We start from the raw sequence: 15953 nt of genomic DNA, 5'->3' as shown, positions 1-15953 counted from the left end.
CAAATTACCAAGGGCGCAGACATACAGAGAGGCACGTGGTACGTGTTTTTTTTTTCGATAGTTTTGCTATTTTGCATCTAATAAACATATGGCACCCATTCTTAAATCCTTGTATTGACATAAGTTTGATAGTTATCGATAAGGATGATTCCCATATTTCAAGAAATATTGGAGAAACTTATCGAAAAAAACTTTTTCACCACGGGAAGCCAAGAACGTGCGCGTCACGTACAATTCAGTGTGTTTTCGCCCTAATCTATGCTATTGCACCCAGGCTTAAATCGTTGTATTGACTTGATAGTGCTCGATAACGGTGATTTCCATATTTGAAGAAATGTTGGAGAAATAACGAGCCCCTGCGGATTTTTCACCATGGGAGGCCTAGAACTTGCCTGTGCTGGTCGATTCAGTCTGTCCTGTGCCATTGAAAACCCTAAATAACTTTCGACCATTTAAAATTTACTGAAAAATCTTTCAGCTGATGCTGCGGTTACTGGAATACTCGAGAAAACTCTACATACATACATATATACTATCTTCATATTCTTATGATTTACCGTCGAATTGAATCATTTAATTAATCTAAGTCCTTCTAAATGGTCCAAAATTTTCATTCAAAGGCATGCAAAATTGAATTCCATTTATCATTTCACATAAAATTTTTGGTAAATCATTAAATTCGTTTAAAATTCGCATTCAATTTTGACCCCCTCCCATTTCACACGGTTCTGTTTATGATATTAACAAACGTAAAATGTACCTGTTTTCAATAAAAAACATCAACAAAATATTCAACGTTGACTTCGAAGAAAACCGTATTTAAAAAGAAAAAAAAATAGTTACATATACATACATATGTTAATTCTCTAAAAATTATGTTAAATGTTCCAGCAGTGATGCTATTTTTCGTATTAAAAAATCCACATAACCTACATACATATTTTACGTTGTCGTACAGATACAAAATTTTAAAATGCTAATTAAACAATCAAAATTCAATAATATACGACATCACAATGCTTCGTATTAAAATTTAAAAACAAACAGCATAAAAAAATGCAACACCCATAGTTTTAAATTCCAATCAATAATAAAAATACATGCTATGCTAATTTTACGACACAATAAAAATTATACACGTATCGAAAATTCCCAACAATTTGATTCTAGCAAAATTGTACGTATAGGTATAAAAAAACTTATTCGTTTGAAAACAATCTAATGTACATATACAATAATCGCAAAATATAATAATGTATAACATGCAAAATTTATTTAGTTGAAAGGTGCGTCATATCGAACGGTGCACCCACTGTAGGTGTGGAATGCAGTTTACACTCTATACCTCTATAAAAACTCCAAATTCGAAACACCATTCACTTCAATAAGATTTAATAATAAAAAAAAAACACACATAAAAATTTTCCACTGACCTGAAAGTTGTATCCTTCCGAAGCCCATCGATTGGTGAAGAATTTCAGCAGCCTGTTCCTCCTGTACTCGGCCAGGCCGAGTCCCCGATCGTCCATCTCGACGTTTCCTATCCGACAAAAAGGGGGGGCAAACGGTCACTAAATAGCCATCGAATCGTCACCAAACCGTCACTTCGTCGTCACACATTCCAAAACTACATTTGTTTATATTTTTAATCGATGGTTTTGCGGCGACAAGTCTGCCTCTGGTAAGTGTTGCGCGGAAACTGAAGAAATCAAAAAGCGCGCGCGCGCTCCGTTCGCTCGTTCGTTACGTCAAATTCGAGCCGTATAGTAATTCGACCGGAAATCGACTATCGCACATGCGCAATGCCACGCCACAATTCGCCTAATTGAATCGTCAAAATAAATTATGAGCGCGACGAAGAGCGTTTCCCGGATTTTCCCGATTTTCGCGCGCCACATCCGTCGTCTGCCGTTGCGAAATCGACAATTTGATATATCGCAATAGAAATTGTATAAAGTGTGTATACAGGAGGGTCTCACTTTAAGGCGTTTCGCTAACATTTATGTTTCAATGTTCGACATGCATTTTATGTTTTCCGTCATTCCGAACAATGAGGCTATTTAAGTTTCTCCAATTTGTCACATCAGCCAATACATATCGTACATATGTACGTACATAAATACGTATTGGTCATGCTCCATCTGCATATATTTAGCATAATGCGTATGTATGTTTGTTTATCTTTATATATATATATATATATACATATATACATATGCGTGTGTGTTCTTGTGTATTTTTATTTTTATTTTATTTTATTTTATTTATTGAAAAATCAACAGACAACAAGATGTAGACATGCATAAAAACAAAGAGTAAATATATACATATAATATATATAGCATCCGAGTCCAATTACAGATTTTTACAAAGATAAACAAATGAAAAAGATAAATACAAGATAAAAAAATGAAAGGGAAAAGAATAAAAGCTAATAACATGACTAAATAGCCAGTGCCGGCCTTACACCCAATGGCGCCCTCAGGCAATTTTTTCTAAACACCCTTAGAAAAAAATTATAAAAAATTGGATTACCATCCTCCTTTTTCCCGGCCTTGGGACCTTGCTACAGTTTCAGACAGTGTCAGCAAAAGCATAGAAACCCAAATGTTTGGGTATAATTCTTGCAAATTGTCCCGTTTTATAAAATTTAATACAATGAATGAAAGGCTTTTAAATTGATAAGTTCATTGCTAATAATACTCGCGGTGAGCTTAATTTGAAGATTGGCTTTTTCCAGTAGATTGTTTGAATAGAATTTGCCTTAACACAAATGTAGGGCCTTTGGCGCTGTAATTTTAATTTTAAAGCGCTTTTGGCGCATCGAGCGGCGCCTTAACTTATTTGGCACCCTCGGGTACCGCCCGACCCAGCCACCCCCTAAAACCGGCATTTAAAATAGCACATTGCATAACTAAATTAAAGTGTTAAAATATTGGAAAAATGTTATAAAATAGAATAGAAGAAGAAATGGATCAATCGGTCAAGATTCTCTTGATGGTAATCCTGAATTGATGTAGGGAAATACCGAACGATCAACCTCATTCAGCTCCCCGTTACACACGCTGCAGATAAGAATATTTTTGGGAATTAGTATTGAAAGGATTAAGTGAAAAGATTGCAACGTGTCTAGAATACCTAACTGGAATCCTGAAATCAACCTTATTCAGTAAATCAGAACAATCAAGGAAACCATTTATGAGCTTAAAGAAGAATGTAGCATCAGCAAGTCGTCGCCTCACAGAAATATTGTTAAAAGATAGGATTTTTAAAATATAATAGTATTGGTGTATGTATGTATATGCATATGTATATATGTGTACGTGTATATATCTGTGTATGTATATATGTATATGTGGATGTGTAATTGTTATTGGCTAGGAAGGCGCATTGGCGTTTACCTGTTAGGCCTTTCTGGTATAAATATATGAATAAAATAAAATAAAATGTTAGGGCGAAAGCACACCAAGAGGTGTTAGGCACACGTGTTTTTTTTTTAGTCTTTAAGCTTAGATCGCACTAGGTGGCACTGCACTGCAGCGACGCTTCGCGGCCAAATATTGTTTTTATGAAATTGTATGAAATAGAACGCACTACGAATATGTCGCCTTATGTACCAATTATGGTGTGCTGCACTGCGTCGCTGCAGCGCACTGTCGCCTAGCGCGCTCGTACCTTTAGTAGTATTTTAAGAGCGTTCCCAGAACATTGAAAATTCGTGCGATTTTATTATTTCGGCAAGTTTCTCCAATATTTCTTCAAATATATTACCGTTATCGATCACTATCAAACCTATGTCAATACATGGTTTTAATATCACCGAAAACACGTTTTAATTTCACCGAAAACTAAAAAGGGGTGAACTGGGTGCCGCTGATAAGGTTATGCGTGTTAGCGTTTTTTTTTTACATTAAAAAAATTATTTAAAAAATATACGCGTCGCTTGTCTCTTAGTGTGTTTTCGCCCCTAACCGCTTTCCCACGATACTTTTTAGTGAATTTGTAAATCACTAAAAAGACCGAATACAATATCAACTGACACTTTTTTAAATAGTGAATATTTTGTTTACACAGTGAGTTACGCCATTCTGCCTTCTGGTATTTTATACATGACTCCTATTGCGGTCATCCGCGGGCAAGGGCTTAAAATGAAAACAGATATAGTAGAAGGCTCTAGAATGTAATAAATACTAAGAATATTGAGGTAATTTGACTTTTTTTTATTTTCACCATAGGTGCCATAACAGGTTGTTTCAAATCGACAACAATGATCAAATTTTTATACGTAATTATAAATTTATATATAAATATGAATTTGTATAGATTAGTGTTATCCCACAAATATCTAAGTCTGACCAGTATGTTTGCATTTCTTAATAATAAGTTTGTTTTGAAGCTGATGAATATTAAATTTGAAATAAATGATGTCTTTGCTCTGTATATGTATATTATGAATGCATCTAAAATTTAATTTTTAATGTATTTTATGAATATACAAATATATGTATGTACCAGTGGCTTGGCGTGCCTTGGAAATCTCCTTGTTTATATCGCACAGCCTTTCTTACACGTATGCGAGCAGGATACAAGGGGACTAGGTGACGTTTTACCGAGTCACCTTGTATCCTGCTCGTTCACCCGTAAGTAAGGCTGTTTGATTTTTACGGCACGCCACTGATATGTACATATATAGCCATTAGCAAAGTTATCAGATAGAAAGAGTTTTTTGTTATAACAAACCAGCAACATTGCGCGGTGGTTAGCGTATACGGTATAATGCTAACAACTAAGAGGCTACGGGTTCAAGCCCTGGCCCAGTGGTGTTATGTGACCTTGGATATCGATTGTTACCTATCAGAGTTTGCCAATTTATCTGATATCATGGCCACCTACCCTCTATTTGTCACTTCTAGTTCATAAGTAGAGGTAGGATAGCCAAGGTGCCGCTCATTGTTCCATTGTTGTAAATCCTTTGTAAAAAAGGTTCGGCAAACCTTTAACAATGCATTTACAACATTTCATAGTGACGACTTGGAGTTGATCTATAAAGTCACTATGGCAAATTTGTGAATAAATAAATAAATGTGAACAATACGCGGCACCCTCTGGGTCCGGGCTTTATTCATAAGTACAGCTTTAGCCATAGGTGTCGCCTTGGAGAAACCTGTATTGTCACCATGGTAAATATATTTAAAAAGAAAAAACAGAAGTTAAATGCACTTGTGAAAAATTGGACGAAAGGTTTCTAAATTGTAGTTAACGTAATAAAATACTTTCAGTAAGAACTTTCATATCCTTGGCATATCTATCTGGTGTAAAATCTTAGTGTTATTACAGACTTCTACATATGTGTTTTTTGTTGTTATATGTGTTATGATTGAGCCAATATGATTTTGTATTTATTTGATTTTGTATTTATTAAGGTAAGATAAACATCGTATTTGTATCTGGGCCACAAAATACTTCATTATGAAAATATACTACATAAGTAATGTGTAGCATGGAAACCCTCCTAAGCATTTTTGTGTATACTATACACTGTTAGTAATTCAAAAATTTTAGTATAATTTCATATATAATACATATGTACACATATATAATATGTAATACAAATATTTATATCAAACATATTTAATTTAAATATAAAATAAAATAAAATATTATTTACATTTGATGGAAACGTATAGAAGAAATTAGTACTGATGAAAAAAAAACATTTGAATAAAAACTATTAACAAATGAAAAAAATATTACTTTAAATATGAAATTCGTCTGTTTTGTGGCCGATTTATATAATATTAAATACTTGTAAATATACGTATTCCATGAATGCTGATCAAGTATTAATAAAATTAAAATGTTAATGAAAAAATTGTTTATAATATTTAGCAAAATTTTATCCGACCAATAAACTTTCGTCAACTTTGATACGGTTGTTAATTTTCTCTTTAAATACATAAAATCCCATGCACACTTTCAACGTCGACCATTTCTTAATAATTTATGTCACTGATTATAATCTATAAAATAACTAATATAAATGGTAAATTTTCACAAAAGCGGTCACGTCACATCCAGTATTATCATCATCGTATTACACTTTTCTAGAATTTCTCCGATCGCTAAAATAATAATTTAAATTTCTACGCAATGTTATTGATTGCCGAAAGTGTTCGTTTTTAAATATAAAATCGCGATTCAAACGCTTAATTATGACGAAAACCAAAAGTGAGAGATGCAACGTACATACATACATACATACATATAATGTATTTCAGCAGTAATTATGAAAGTACGTACAAATTGTGTGTGTGCACACGTTTTATGGTGAAATTGGGCTGCATCAAATTTAATTTAATTACTTATGTACATACATATATTGAAAAATATTGCAAATTCTCAATATATTTAAGCAATGTTAATATGCACGTAAATAAATCACAAGTTTCTATGTTTGAATCGAAAGATTTGTACATCCGTCACGTTCCCTTTTTGCAGTCAAGATAATTGTTTTGACGCTGCGGCGCATTAATATTTAAGGATATTCATAACCTTGAATTTAATCGTATTCTTGACCGAGCGGGTTAGTGTGAAATCGCATAAATTGAAGGACTGTATACTTTACCTTAAAAAAATCAGGGTCAAATTGAACGAAGCGATGAAAAGTGCAAGTCGACCATTAGCAATTTTAATTGAGATGCAACTTCCGCATCCGGCTGCACTCGAATAGAACACTTCGATGGTTCCACGACTATGGAGCTCCAGCGAGTCGCCGGAGCTGGACGACTTTCAACTGGACCGAGTGAGTCAGCTTCGGGACTATTTTGGTGCGCGGTAAGGACATGCTCGCCGTAGGAAACGACGAGATAGAATAGTATCATCAGGTCGTCGTCCGCCATTGTCGTCCAGAACGGTACATTCAATGGCAATTCGTGATCGGCAAGCCAAATCTGTCCCGATCCCCGATTTTGCCCTAAAAAGCGGTGCGACATCGTGTTGTGAAATGCCTTTGTATTGACTAATCTGACGAAATCCAATGTACGCACGTGGAATATTTTATTAATTTGAGTGGTCTGTCGTATCTATGGTACCGTTTAGCTTTCTTTGTGCGAAACGTTATGTGGGTCATAAAGGGAACAATGGGTCGACGTGAGTAAGGTCACTCGATGGGACAGCAGTGTATATTTAAATATTAAAAATACATAGGAGAAGGATATCCTAAGTTTCATATGTTAATAAAAGTCGTATGACACTATCAACTTTGCCAAATAGATGGCACGCGTTTCAAGTTTGGCACGCGAAAGATTTTCTGTGGTACGCTTTAAAATTTAACGTGACAACTTTTTAAAATTATTTTCACCTGTGCTACTTTAAAAACATACATATTATATTTATTTATTTATTACAAGTTTGCCATAGTGACATTACAAAGTATGTAGTTCCAAGTCGTCATTATGGGTAAACAAAAAAATAAAAAAGGATACAATAAGATGAAAATAAAATAAAACATAATAAAAAAATAAAAACTAGCCTTAAGTATAAAACAAATACAATAATAGAACACGTTACGATCTCAAATGTATCAATCCCTCAACCGGATCAGCATATTTTAAACAAATCCAAGTTAATAGAAATCTAGTTAATGCCCCTGGCAACAGGTGAATATGCCTATCTGCAATCGATAGCTAAAATCATAAATGAAGTAATAAAATATGTGTTTTCTTTATTAAAGTATAATTTCTTTAATTTGGGAAAAAACCTTTTTAGTCCACATCTACCTATATAATATAAATACATACATGCAATGCTTATCTTATGTCATTATTATATGACTGTACATATCATATTAAAACAATTTATTAAAAAAAAAAATTTTGGATGTAACCAATCCATGCCTTTACATATGTATTTGAGGAATATAAGAAATAATAAAAAAAACAGAATTCGATAATGAAACTTAAATATGTACATATGTACGTATATATATATGCATATGTATCAGTGGCATGCCGTGAAATTCTCTCTCTTTTTTGTCGTACAGCCTTACATAATGTGCGCGAGCAGGATACAAGAGGAACAGGCTGTTCCCCTTGTATCCTGCTCGCGCACATTAAGTAAGGCTGTACGACAAAAAAGAGAGAGAATTTCACCACACGCCACCGATTTGTATACATATACATATATGCCTAGCTATAGTAAAAAAATAAAATAAAAAAACAAATAAAAAAAACCTATAGTGACGCCCTGGAGTATATCTGTAATGTCACTATAGCTTTTTTTGATACTTAACAACACTATAAATATTACAAATACTTAACATCACTATAAATATTAAAATATTACAAATACAAATAGGCAACCTCTCTTTCCGGGGAAAGATAAACCCGAGCGCCTATCCTTAGCTTCATTATCGTCGTCTTTGTGTCCAAGAAGTGTATCAAGTGTTAAATCATCATCAAGTTGTCAATTTTGTTACTTAATTTTTGGATACCTGATAATTTAAATCGTATCTGTTTCATAGATTTTATAGAATTTTCATATTTAATCACGCCATTTGCTACGTCTAGGATTCCAAAAATACCGATATTTTGTTTGAATAATTATTGCGTGGAAGCACTGGTTGGTGTATTCAAATAATTGTCAAGTAAAAAAAATAGGTTTCCGGAAAAATCAGAAGGTGACGAAGCTTCTCATTGTTAACAGTAAGTTATAAGTTAATGAACATAAATATTCGGAAATAGTCCCGGGTATAAGTATGATATTTTCGGCATACTGTATCTTTGATTTTAAATTTATGATACACTTGGCGACTCCTTTTTGAATAGCAAGTCAAAAATGATATTTTTTATGTACTAACTTAGAAGTGATATGGTTTTGGCTAGAATTCGTAAACCGGAAATATTAATTTTCTTAAAACAATATTTCATTATTTTATTTTGACCTTTTAAATTATTTTTTATCTTCTTGATAATTTATATGTTATATTTATAGTGATGTTAAGTATTAAAAAAATTTTGAACAAAATCCGAATCAAAAAAAAGACAAAAGGCACTCGCGCGCCTATCATTAATTGAAGTCATGCATATAAATTTGAATCCTACAAATTCAATTATCGTAAGACTATCCGTATAGCCTGGTCTTACTTTACAAATAACTCTAATTATCAACATTTGCTTACATTCTCAATCCAGAGGATTTTATAAAATATTTTAGCTCTCAGCCTCCTCTATTTTCCCCTGCCCTGCCCCCGTGCCCTCGAATACCATTACCAATCGCGAAATGAAAATTTGCAACTGTCCTCTCAGTGTGAATGATTCCATTTAGATTTATAGTCGAGTTTCGTTAAAATAAAAACTATAGAGACATCTTTTGACTCCAGTTACATACAAATAAAATTTGAAAATAATTTTCTTGGATAAGAAATTTTCCGGGTTTTTTTCAAAAAGCAAATAGCTGAATAGTAAGCATTGATCAAATAAACCGAACAAAACTATGTAACTACATATGTATAGTACTAATTGTAACACATATCCGAGGTTGGGTCACACTTGTTCAGCACAGCGTCACTGCAACGATCTACTTTCTTCTCGCTGTGCAATTGTGCAACGATCGCATTATATATTATATCATATGAATAAAAGAAATATTTAATTGGATAACGTGGTTTAGATCGATTGCTGAACAGCGATTATTTAGCTATTTGCGATTTTCACACTTGCCACACACACACACAGTAAAACGAAAACAAAATGGCTACCAATTTTAAGCACGAGCACAATACACAAATCACCTAAACACGATGCATCTTCAAAAACATTAAAAACAAACAAGTGTTTCACGATCGAGAGATATCTATGGCACGACGAGACGTGCAATATCCCTTACTTTTCCTAAATTTCAATATAAACGGTTTTTAATCACTGTTTTTTCCTGTTATTAATTCTCAAGACAATGTGCGAATGGTTCGCCACTATTATAGATTAGTAATGACTGCCAGATTGGGTTCAAAATTGCACAGTAGAACCTCAAGGAGATACGAGCTGGTATCGACGTCCGAAATCTGGCGTACGCGACGAATGTATCCGTTCTCGTTGCGTAAAGATCACATTTTCAGATTGAGAAGTTTGCATCATATTTGACGTAATATAATTGAGCTACGGTGACTTTGTGTATTTTTCGCGAAAAACGATTATCTCGTTTTGTCACTCTTGTGCAATTGCCTGCTAATTCAGACGCCTTGTCATGGCGATCTCGACGAATTGTGTATTAGTTTCCTGTGACTTTAATGCTGGCATAGTCTGGCAGATGAAATTATATTTAACACACCTACTGTAGTTACAGATATATAATTATATTGATGACCAAAATTAGCAATATGGCAATGTATGAAAACGATCGGATAAGATGCAAAATTTTTCCTTAATAGTAATCATAAGTGAAAGTAAGAAGAGGTATGTAAAAATATTCAGCTACCAGGTAACAAAATATGTGCTTGGGATCTATAAAATTGTAAATAAATTTGTGAACTTTTTTATTACATCTTACACGGTCTAGAATAGACTTAAAATGTGTTGCGATTTTTCAACCAGGGGATTCTGTCCAAAAAAACAATCAATTTATTTATTTAAATTTTATTTTATTCTTATATATTTATTAAAATGTCTTTGGTATGTTTTCGTTTTTGAATGAATATTCAATATTGGTGTGGGTTTTGGGCTCTTAACAATAATCTCTTTTTCATTATATGGTAGAGAAGCAAATGTCCTTTTTAGTACATTTTTTTTATTATTACAAACCTCCTTTACGTTTCACTTACGATTACAATTCAGGAAAAAAATTGCCTCTTATCCGATCGTTTTCATACTTTGCCATATTGCTCATTTTGGTCATCAATATAAGTAAATGGATCCTCCGCCATTACGATAGAGATAAAATATCGTTTAAGACGCGTTTTAAGTTTGCAAATTTGAAATCTGGGTGACGTCTGTGTAGTCTTTAGTTTTATACATAGACGGCGGTAGTAAAATAAAGTTATTGGTATTTTTATCCAAAATAACAATTTATATATCTTAATATTATTTACAAAACTAAAAAAGAGGTTTGTTTTTAAAAAACTTTTTTTTACAAGGCTATTTTTGTTTTAATTATAATTTCAAGAGATTGCACAGTACTGAAAAAAAATGCTACCATACTACAAAAATTATTAACTGAACAATTGCAATTTTTATTAACAACGGCGATAAATCCACTTGCATTGTTACTGATAAACCACTTGCATTGAGGCGCCGGGTTCGATCCGTAAGTTGACCTCGATTGAAAAGAGTTTATTCTGAGTATATCTGTAATGCTGCTGGTCAGACTTGGTGACTCCAGGTCGATTGTTTCCTATCAGAGTTTGCCAATTTTTCCGATTTCCAGTTATACCCCAATGCGTCTTCCTGGCCAATTACAAACATTGCAGCATTTTTTTTTATTGCATAAATCTCTGAATTTCGAGATACTAAAAACCTCGAAATTAACGAGACAAATAATATTCGAATAGTGACATAGTGGTTAGGATGGTTCTTAGCCAATTTGACGACGGAACCGTTCCAAACAATGAAATCAGATAAATTGGCTAACTCTGATAGGAAACGATAGACTTGGAGTCACAAATATCTGTCTGACCAGCAGCGCTACAGATTATATTCAAAATAAATTATTTTTAATCGAACCTGGTGATCCCTCAGTGCTTAGCATAAACGCAACCACTGAGCCATGCTGCTGGCTAATATATATTAACAACAAAAACTTGTCAAAATAAAATGATGTCTAGAACTTGTATATATCGATAACTTTTGAAACTTAGATTGCTTATTTTTGTCTTGAATTGTATCCAGTGCTGTTTTATTTTTCAAATTCTCAATGTTAAATATATTTACCCACATGTTTATTATTGAACATTTGCGATTATATGTAGTTTAAAATATATTTTACTGCAAAAGTACGGAACGTTTGATAATGTGTTTAATTGTTTTATCAGAATTGTCCATGCTAATAAGGTGTAAATAAAAATCTGACAAATCTAACAGGGTAAATGGTTACCCTTGTCACATTCAAAGGAAGTGGTTGGTTTTATTGGATGTACCATGTACCTATATATAGGTCAACAAAACTGAAAATTTTCAAGTATAATAAATACTATTGGGACATGTTGCCCATGTGGTTAGTGGTTTTCATCAAATGCAAAAAAACCAAAATGGGTCAAATGGACGATGGTCGAACTATGGAAGAGTAAAAATACTACTCACACTTATTACAAAATCATATTTGATATACAAGAAAAGCAATACCAAGTAAATACACGGAGGAGTTACAACAGTACATATGTACGTTTCTCTAATATGTACAGCAATTCGGTTCTGTGATTTTTCCAGACATGAACTTTGCACATATTTTCCCATACGCTGACTATTCTGGATACTGATTATATAATTTTTATTAAATAAAAAAATAGCGTTAATGTTTAGATGGTAAGCATCCAAGCTTATCAGCTATCAATGGAGTAAACAGTGTCCAGAATAGTCAGTGCATGGAAAGATTGCGTCTGCGAAAATCTTACTGTTAAGTTTGTTTTCGAAAACATCCTGTACGGAAAAATTGGAGCACCCAGCAATTCGGTAAACGGACTACTAGTCAAAGTACCAGTTTTCTCGTGACCGATTTTAGGGTGTGACCAGTTTTAGTGTGACGGGTGATCACGTGGGACCGATCTAGAGCGACCGGTTGTCTTGTGACTGGTTCACATTTGACTAGTAATCACCGAACCAGCAATTCATATCCCATTGAAATTTCAATATTCAGTAACCAGTCAGTGACTTTTAATCATAGGCAGGGGCCTTTTTCCGAAATTTATTTATAATTTGAGCTATTTCAACTTGGATGTATTGATTTGAAGCCAATTTAAATAAAAATTTACCTTGTTTTGAATGCAACATTGTATTAATATGTAGCCCAACAGCTATTAAATTAAATAATATACAAAACCTTTAAAAATAGTGTATCCTCACTTTTATTTGAAGTGAAATATTTAATATGTAAATAAATGTCCTGTTACAAATTCAGTCATTAGTTAGATCTAACAGCGATAAATGAAGTTACATATATAGAAAGGAACAAAAGCAGTCTGTCTAAACCACTGATATAAATAAAACTCAAGTTTATCGAAATAGTTTTATATTTTTTTATATTACATATTAAAAAATGCCTATTTACTGAACGGGAATGGGTACGGGCATGGTCATAGGCATATCCTTGATGTCACTTGTTGGAAATAGAGGTAAAATTTCCTCTTTGGGCTCCGGTACCGATACGTTTTTGGGAAGCGGCCGCTTCGGTCCATTTTTGCCGAGCGGATCGTGCTGCAACATGATTTTGACCTGGAACAAGACGAAATTGAAACGTCACCAAAAAGCTTTATAAGAAACTGAACCGACAGCAAGTATTGAAAACATATAATGTATTCCTTTTATGTATGAAGACAAAACACTATAAATTAAACCCACAAATACATAAAGAGAAAAATTTATATGCCACATATTATTAGACCGCTTTACAAGTGATACAACGATCTCTGTGTGATGTGACGTGTTCCATGAAAAATTGCTAATATTATTCACCTTAATACCGAGGACACCTTGACGTAAAAGTACGTGTCTGGTGGCGGTATCGACGTATTCTAAGCACGGGTCTCCGGAGTGGATCATAACTCCATCAACGAACTTCATGCTCTTAGCTCGTTGACCACGAAGTTTGCCAGATACGACAACTTCGCATCCGAGAGCGCCGGATTCCATGATGAATCGCAACACTCCATAGCAGGCACGTCGCACGGCCAAACCTGAAAATAACAATCGAATTCGTCAAAATGGAACAATACTGAATTAAGTTACAAATTTTAAAAATATTTAAATGTATCAAATTTACACTGGGAAAGAACTGAAAATATACAGTAAATTCCCAAATCAACGTGACTTCAATCTACCACATTTTCTTAGACCGAGTTAAAATCGTTTAATACAATCTCTGCTAAATGTGGAGCAAATTTTAACTGAAATGTGTATAACTTAATTACCTCCGACGAGCTTGTATCTGAGGGATTCCGCTTGAGCGATAGCGCACAATCCACGGGTGGGAACCTTTTCGGCGTACAATTCGATGGATCCTTCAGGGAAGTTGAATCGCTTCTGTACAACAGAGGTGAGTTCACGGATGCGACGTCCTTTCTCTCCGAGCACGTTTTGGGTGCGAGTCGCCATGATAATGATTTCAGTACGGTTTGGGGTTACGCGTACTTCCACGCCGGAATAACCATCCTCGGCCAACTCTCTTGTGAGGAACTCGTTGAGTTCAGCGTTGAACACTCCATCTCCAACGAACTGAAAAAATAATATAGAAACTCAATGAAAGGAATGTGTACATAAAAAAAAAAAAGATAAATCACGAGACACGTGGAGTGTTTACAACCGTAAGCAATTATCCCAATATAAAAATGCCCAAATTTAATTTCAAGAAAAAAAAAAAACCATCGTAAATGTAAATAAATGGGAAAAAATATCAAGAAAATCAAATTAAATTCCACTTATAAAACATTTACAATTAATATAAAGAAATATCGAAATTGTATACGCCTAGTACAGTGCATGCAAGTGACAGTACAGTTTATAGGTTAGATTTAAGTTTCAAACAAATGACTGACGCACCGGTATTTAAAGGGTGCGAATCTATGAGGGGGTGGAGCCCTAAGAGAAGCGACAGGCTAGGCTCGAGGGGCCCACTCTGTACTGTTAATAATAAATGATATATCGAAAGCGTAGCGAGGGTGAGGTTGTGCGGCCGAAGTCATCTGAGCCATCCGCCACCGTGGCGGAGCCCCAACTCGCGGGTCGGCTCGTGAGCCCCCATCGGAGGGCGGCGCCCCCTCGGCGACGGGGCGCTTCGCCTCGTTCGAGAGTATTTACCTTCCGCTTCTTCGATATGGAGGTCGCCATGGCTGCAGACCGGGAAAGAGCTGGCTGTCGAGAGAGGCAGCACTGTCGCGCGCTGCCAACAACACACCACTGTTTTCACACGCTCTGCAATATTCAATGTGCACTTATATTTTATTTCGGCTTAGAGAATGTCAATATTTATGCCAAATCGTATCTATCTACCTAGCTATCGCAAATAAATAATTTTTAGAATTTATTATATAATAATGTTTTTCACAGTTGGTGAAATGCATTTAATTTTAACTTAATTATTCACAAACTTAGCAACGTTACATATTATCCGTATAACTACGTTATTTTGAATTTTTAAACTGTTATGAATTTTATTGTTAACTTTAAAATTTAAGTTATCTATACCCACGTAAAGATGAGAAAATATAGGGGTAACGAAGACTAAAATTACTACTCCAAAAGTAAATTTTCTATATAGATATCTAAATAAGGATTATTAAAGCATCATAAAATGGTAAAATATATTAAATCTATTTAAATCTAAAATTTAGATCTAGTACCTTGTAGTGGCCGACAAAAAAGTTATTATTGCCAATAGACGGATAACGATTTATTACGTCGTCCATGACGCCGTATCTCTGGTATCGATCCTTACCTCGGAAATAACGTCTGTGGAAGATTAGGAAGCGACTAGGCTAAATTGTGGATTAACAAATTAGTTTATTTTTAACGAGACACACGGAACGCCATAATCCTTAGTTAATACCGGTGATCACATGTAATATAAATTTTACATTTTATAACCTTTAAAATAAGCAATTGCACTCCACAACATGCTTACACCTAATTTTTTTTTTATTTACAGAAAGTGAAGAGACTACATATTCTACGATTAAAAAGCTTTTAAATACAAACTAAGTTTTCGTTGGAAATATACGTCTTGTTACATGGATCGTAGAAATACGTAATGGC

General features: G+C 34.1%; 2 protein-coding genes across 2 annotated transcripts in view; both read right to left on the bottom strand.

The window, feature by feature from the left end:
* The window catches only part of LOC143912184 (uncharacterized), a 62204-nt gene extending 55331 nt beyond the window's left edge, over positions 1 to 6873 (bottom strand). The window contains exons 1-2 of the mRNA XM_077431422.1: positions 6626 to 6873; positions 1434 to 1540 (exon numbers count right to left, since the gene is read on the bottom strand). Coding sequence (XP_077287548.1) covers positions 1434 to 1529 — 96 coding nt within the window. The 5' untranslated portion in view covers positions 1530 to 1540; positions 6626 to 6873. The remainder of the gene's footprint in view (positions 1 to 1433; positions 1541 to 6625) is intronic.
* A 6092-nt stretch (positions 6874 to 12965) lies between these two features.
* On the bottom strand, positions 12966 to 15191 carry RpS3 (ribosomal protein S3). Its single transcript, XM_077431345.1, has 4 exons — positions 15000 to 15191; positions 14114 to 14417; positions 13659 to 13879; positions 12966 to 13418 (listed from the first exon to the last, which is right to left on the bottom strand). Exons 1-4 carry the CDS (start codon positions 15027 to 15029, stop codon positions 13251 to 13253), a joined length of 723 nt encoding a protein of 240 aa, XP_077287471.1. The 5' UTR covers positions 15030 to 15191; the 3' UTR covers positions 12966 to 13250.
* Between the last annotated feature and the right edge of the window lie 762 nt (positions 15192 to 15953).

This window comes from Arctopsyche grandis, chromosome 5 (genome assembly GCF_051622035.1).
Source record: "Arctopsyche grandis isolate Sample6627 chromosome 5, ASM5162203v2, whole genome shotgun sequence".
Classification (NCBI taxonomy): Eukaryota; Metazoa; Arthropoda; class Insecta; order Trichoptera; family Hydropsychidae; genus Arctopsyche; species Arctopsyche grandis.
This window is presented reverse-complemented; position numbering and strand designations above follow the sequence as displayed.

Coding starts and splice junctions, on each gene's coding strand:
- RpS3 (XM_077431345.1), bottom strand. CDS start 15,029: ATGGCGACCTCCATATCGAAGAAGCGGAAG. Junction 13,880..14,113: donor CAGATACAAGCTCGTCGGAG/GTAATTAAGTTA, acceptor TGTTATTTTCAG/GTTTGGCCGTGCGACGTGCC. Junction 13,419..13,658: donor AAGGTGTCCTCGGTATTAAG/GTGAATAATATT, acceptor GTCTTGTTCCAG/GTCAAAATCATGTTGCAGCA.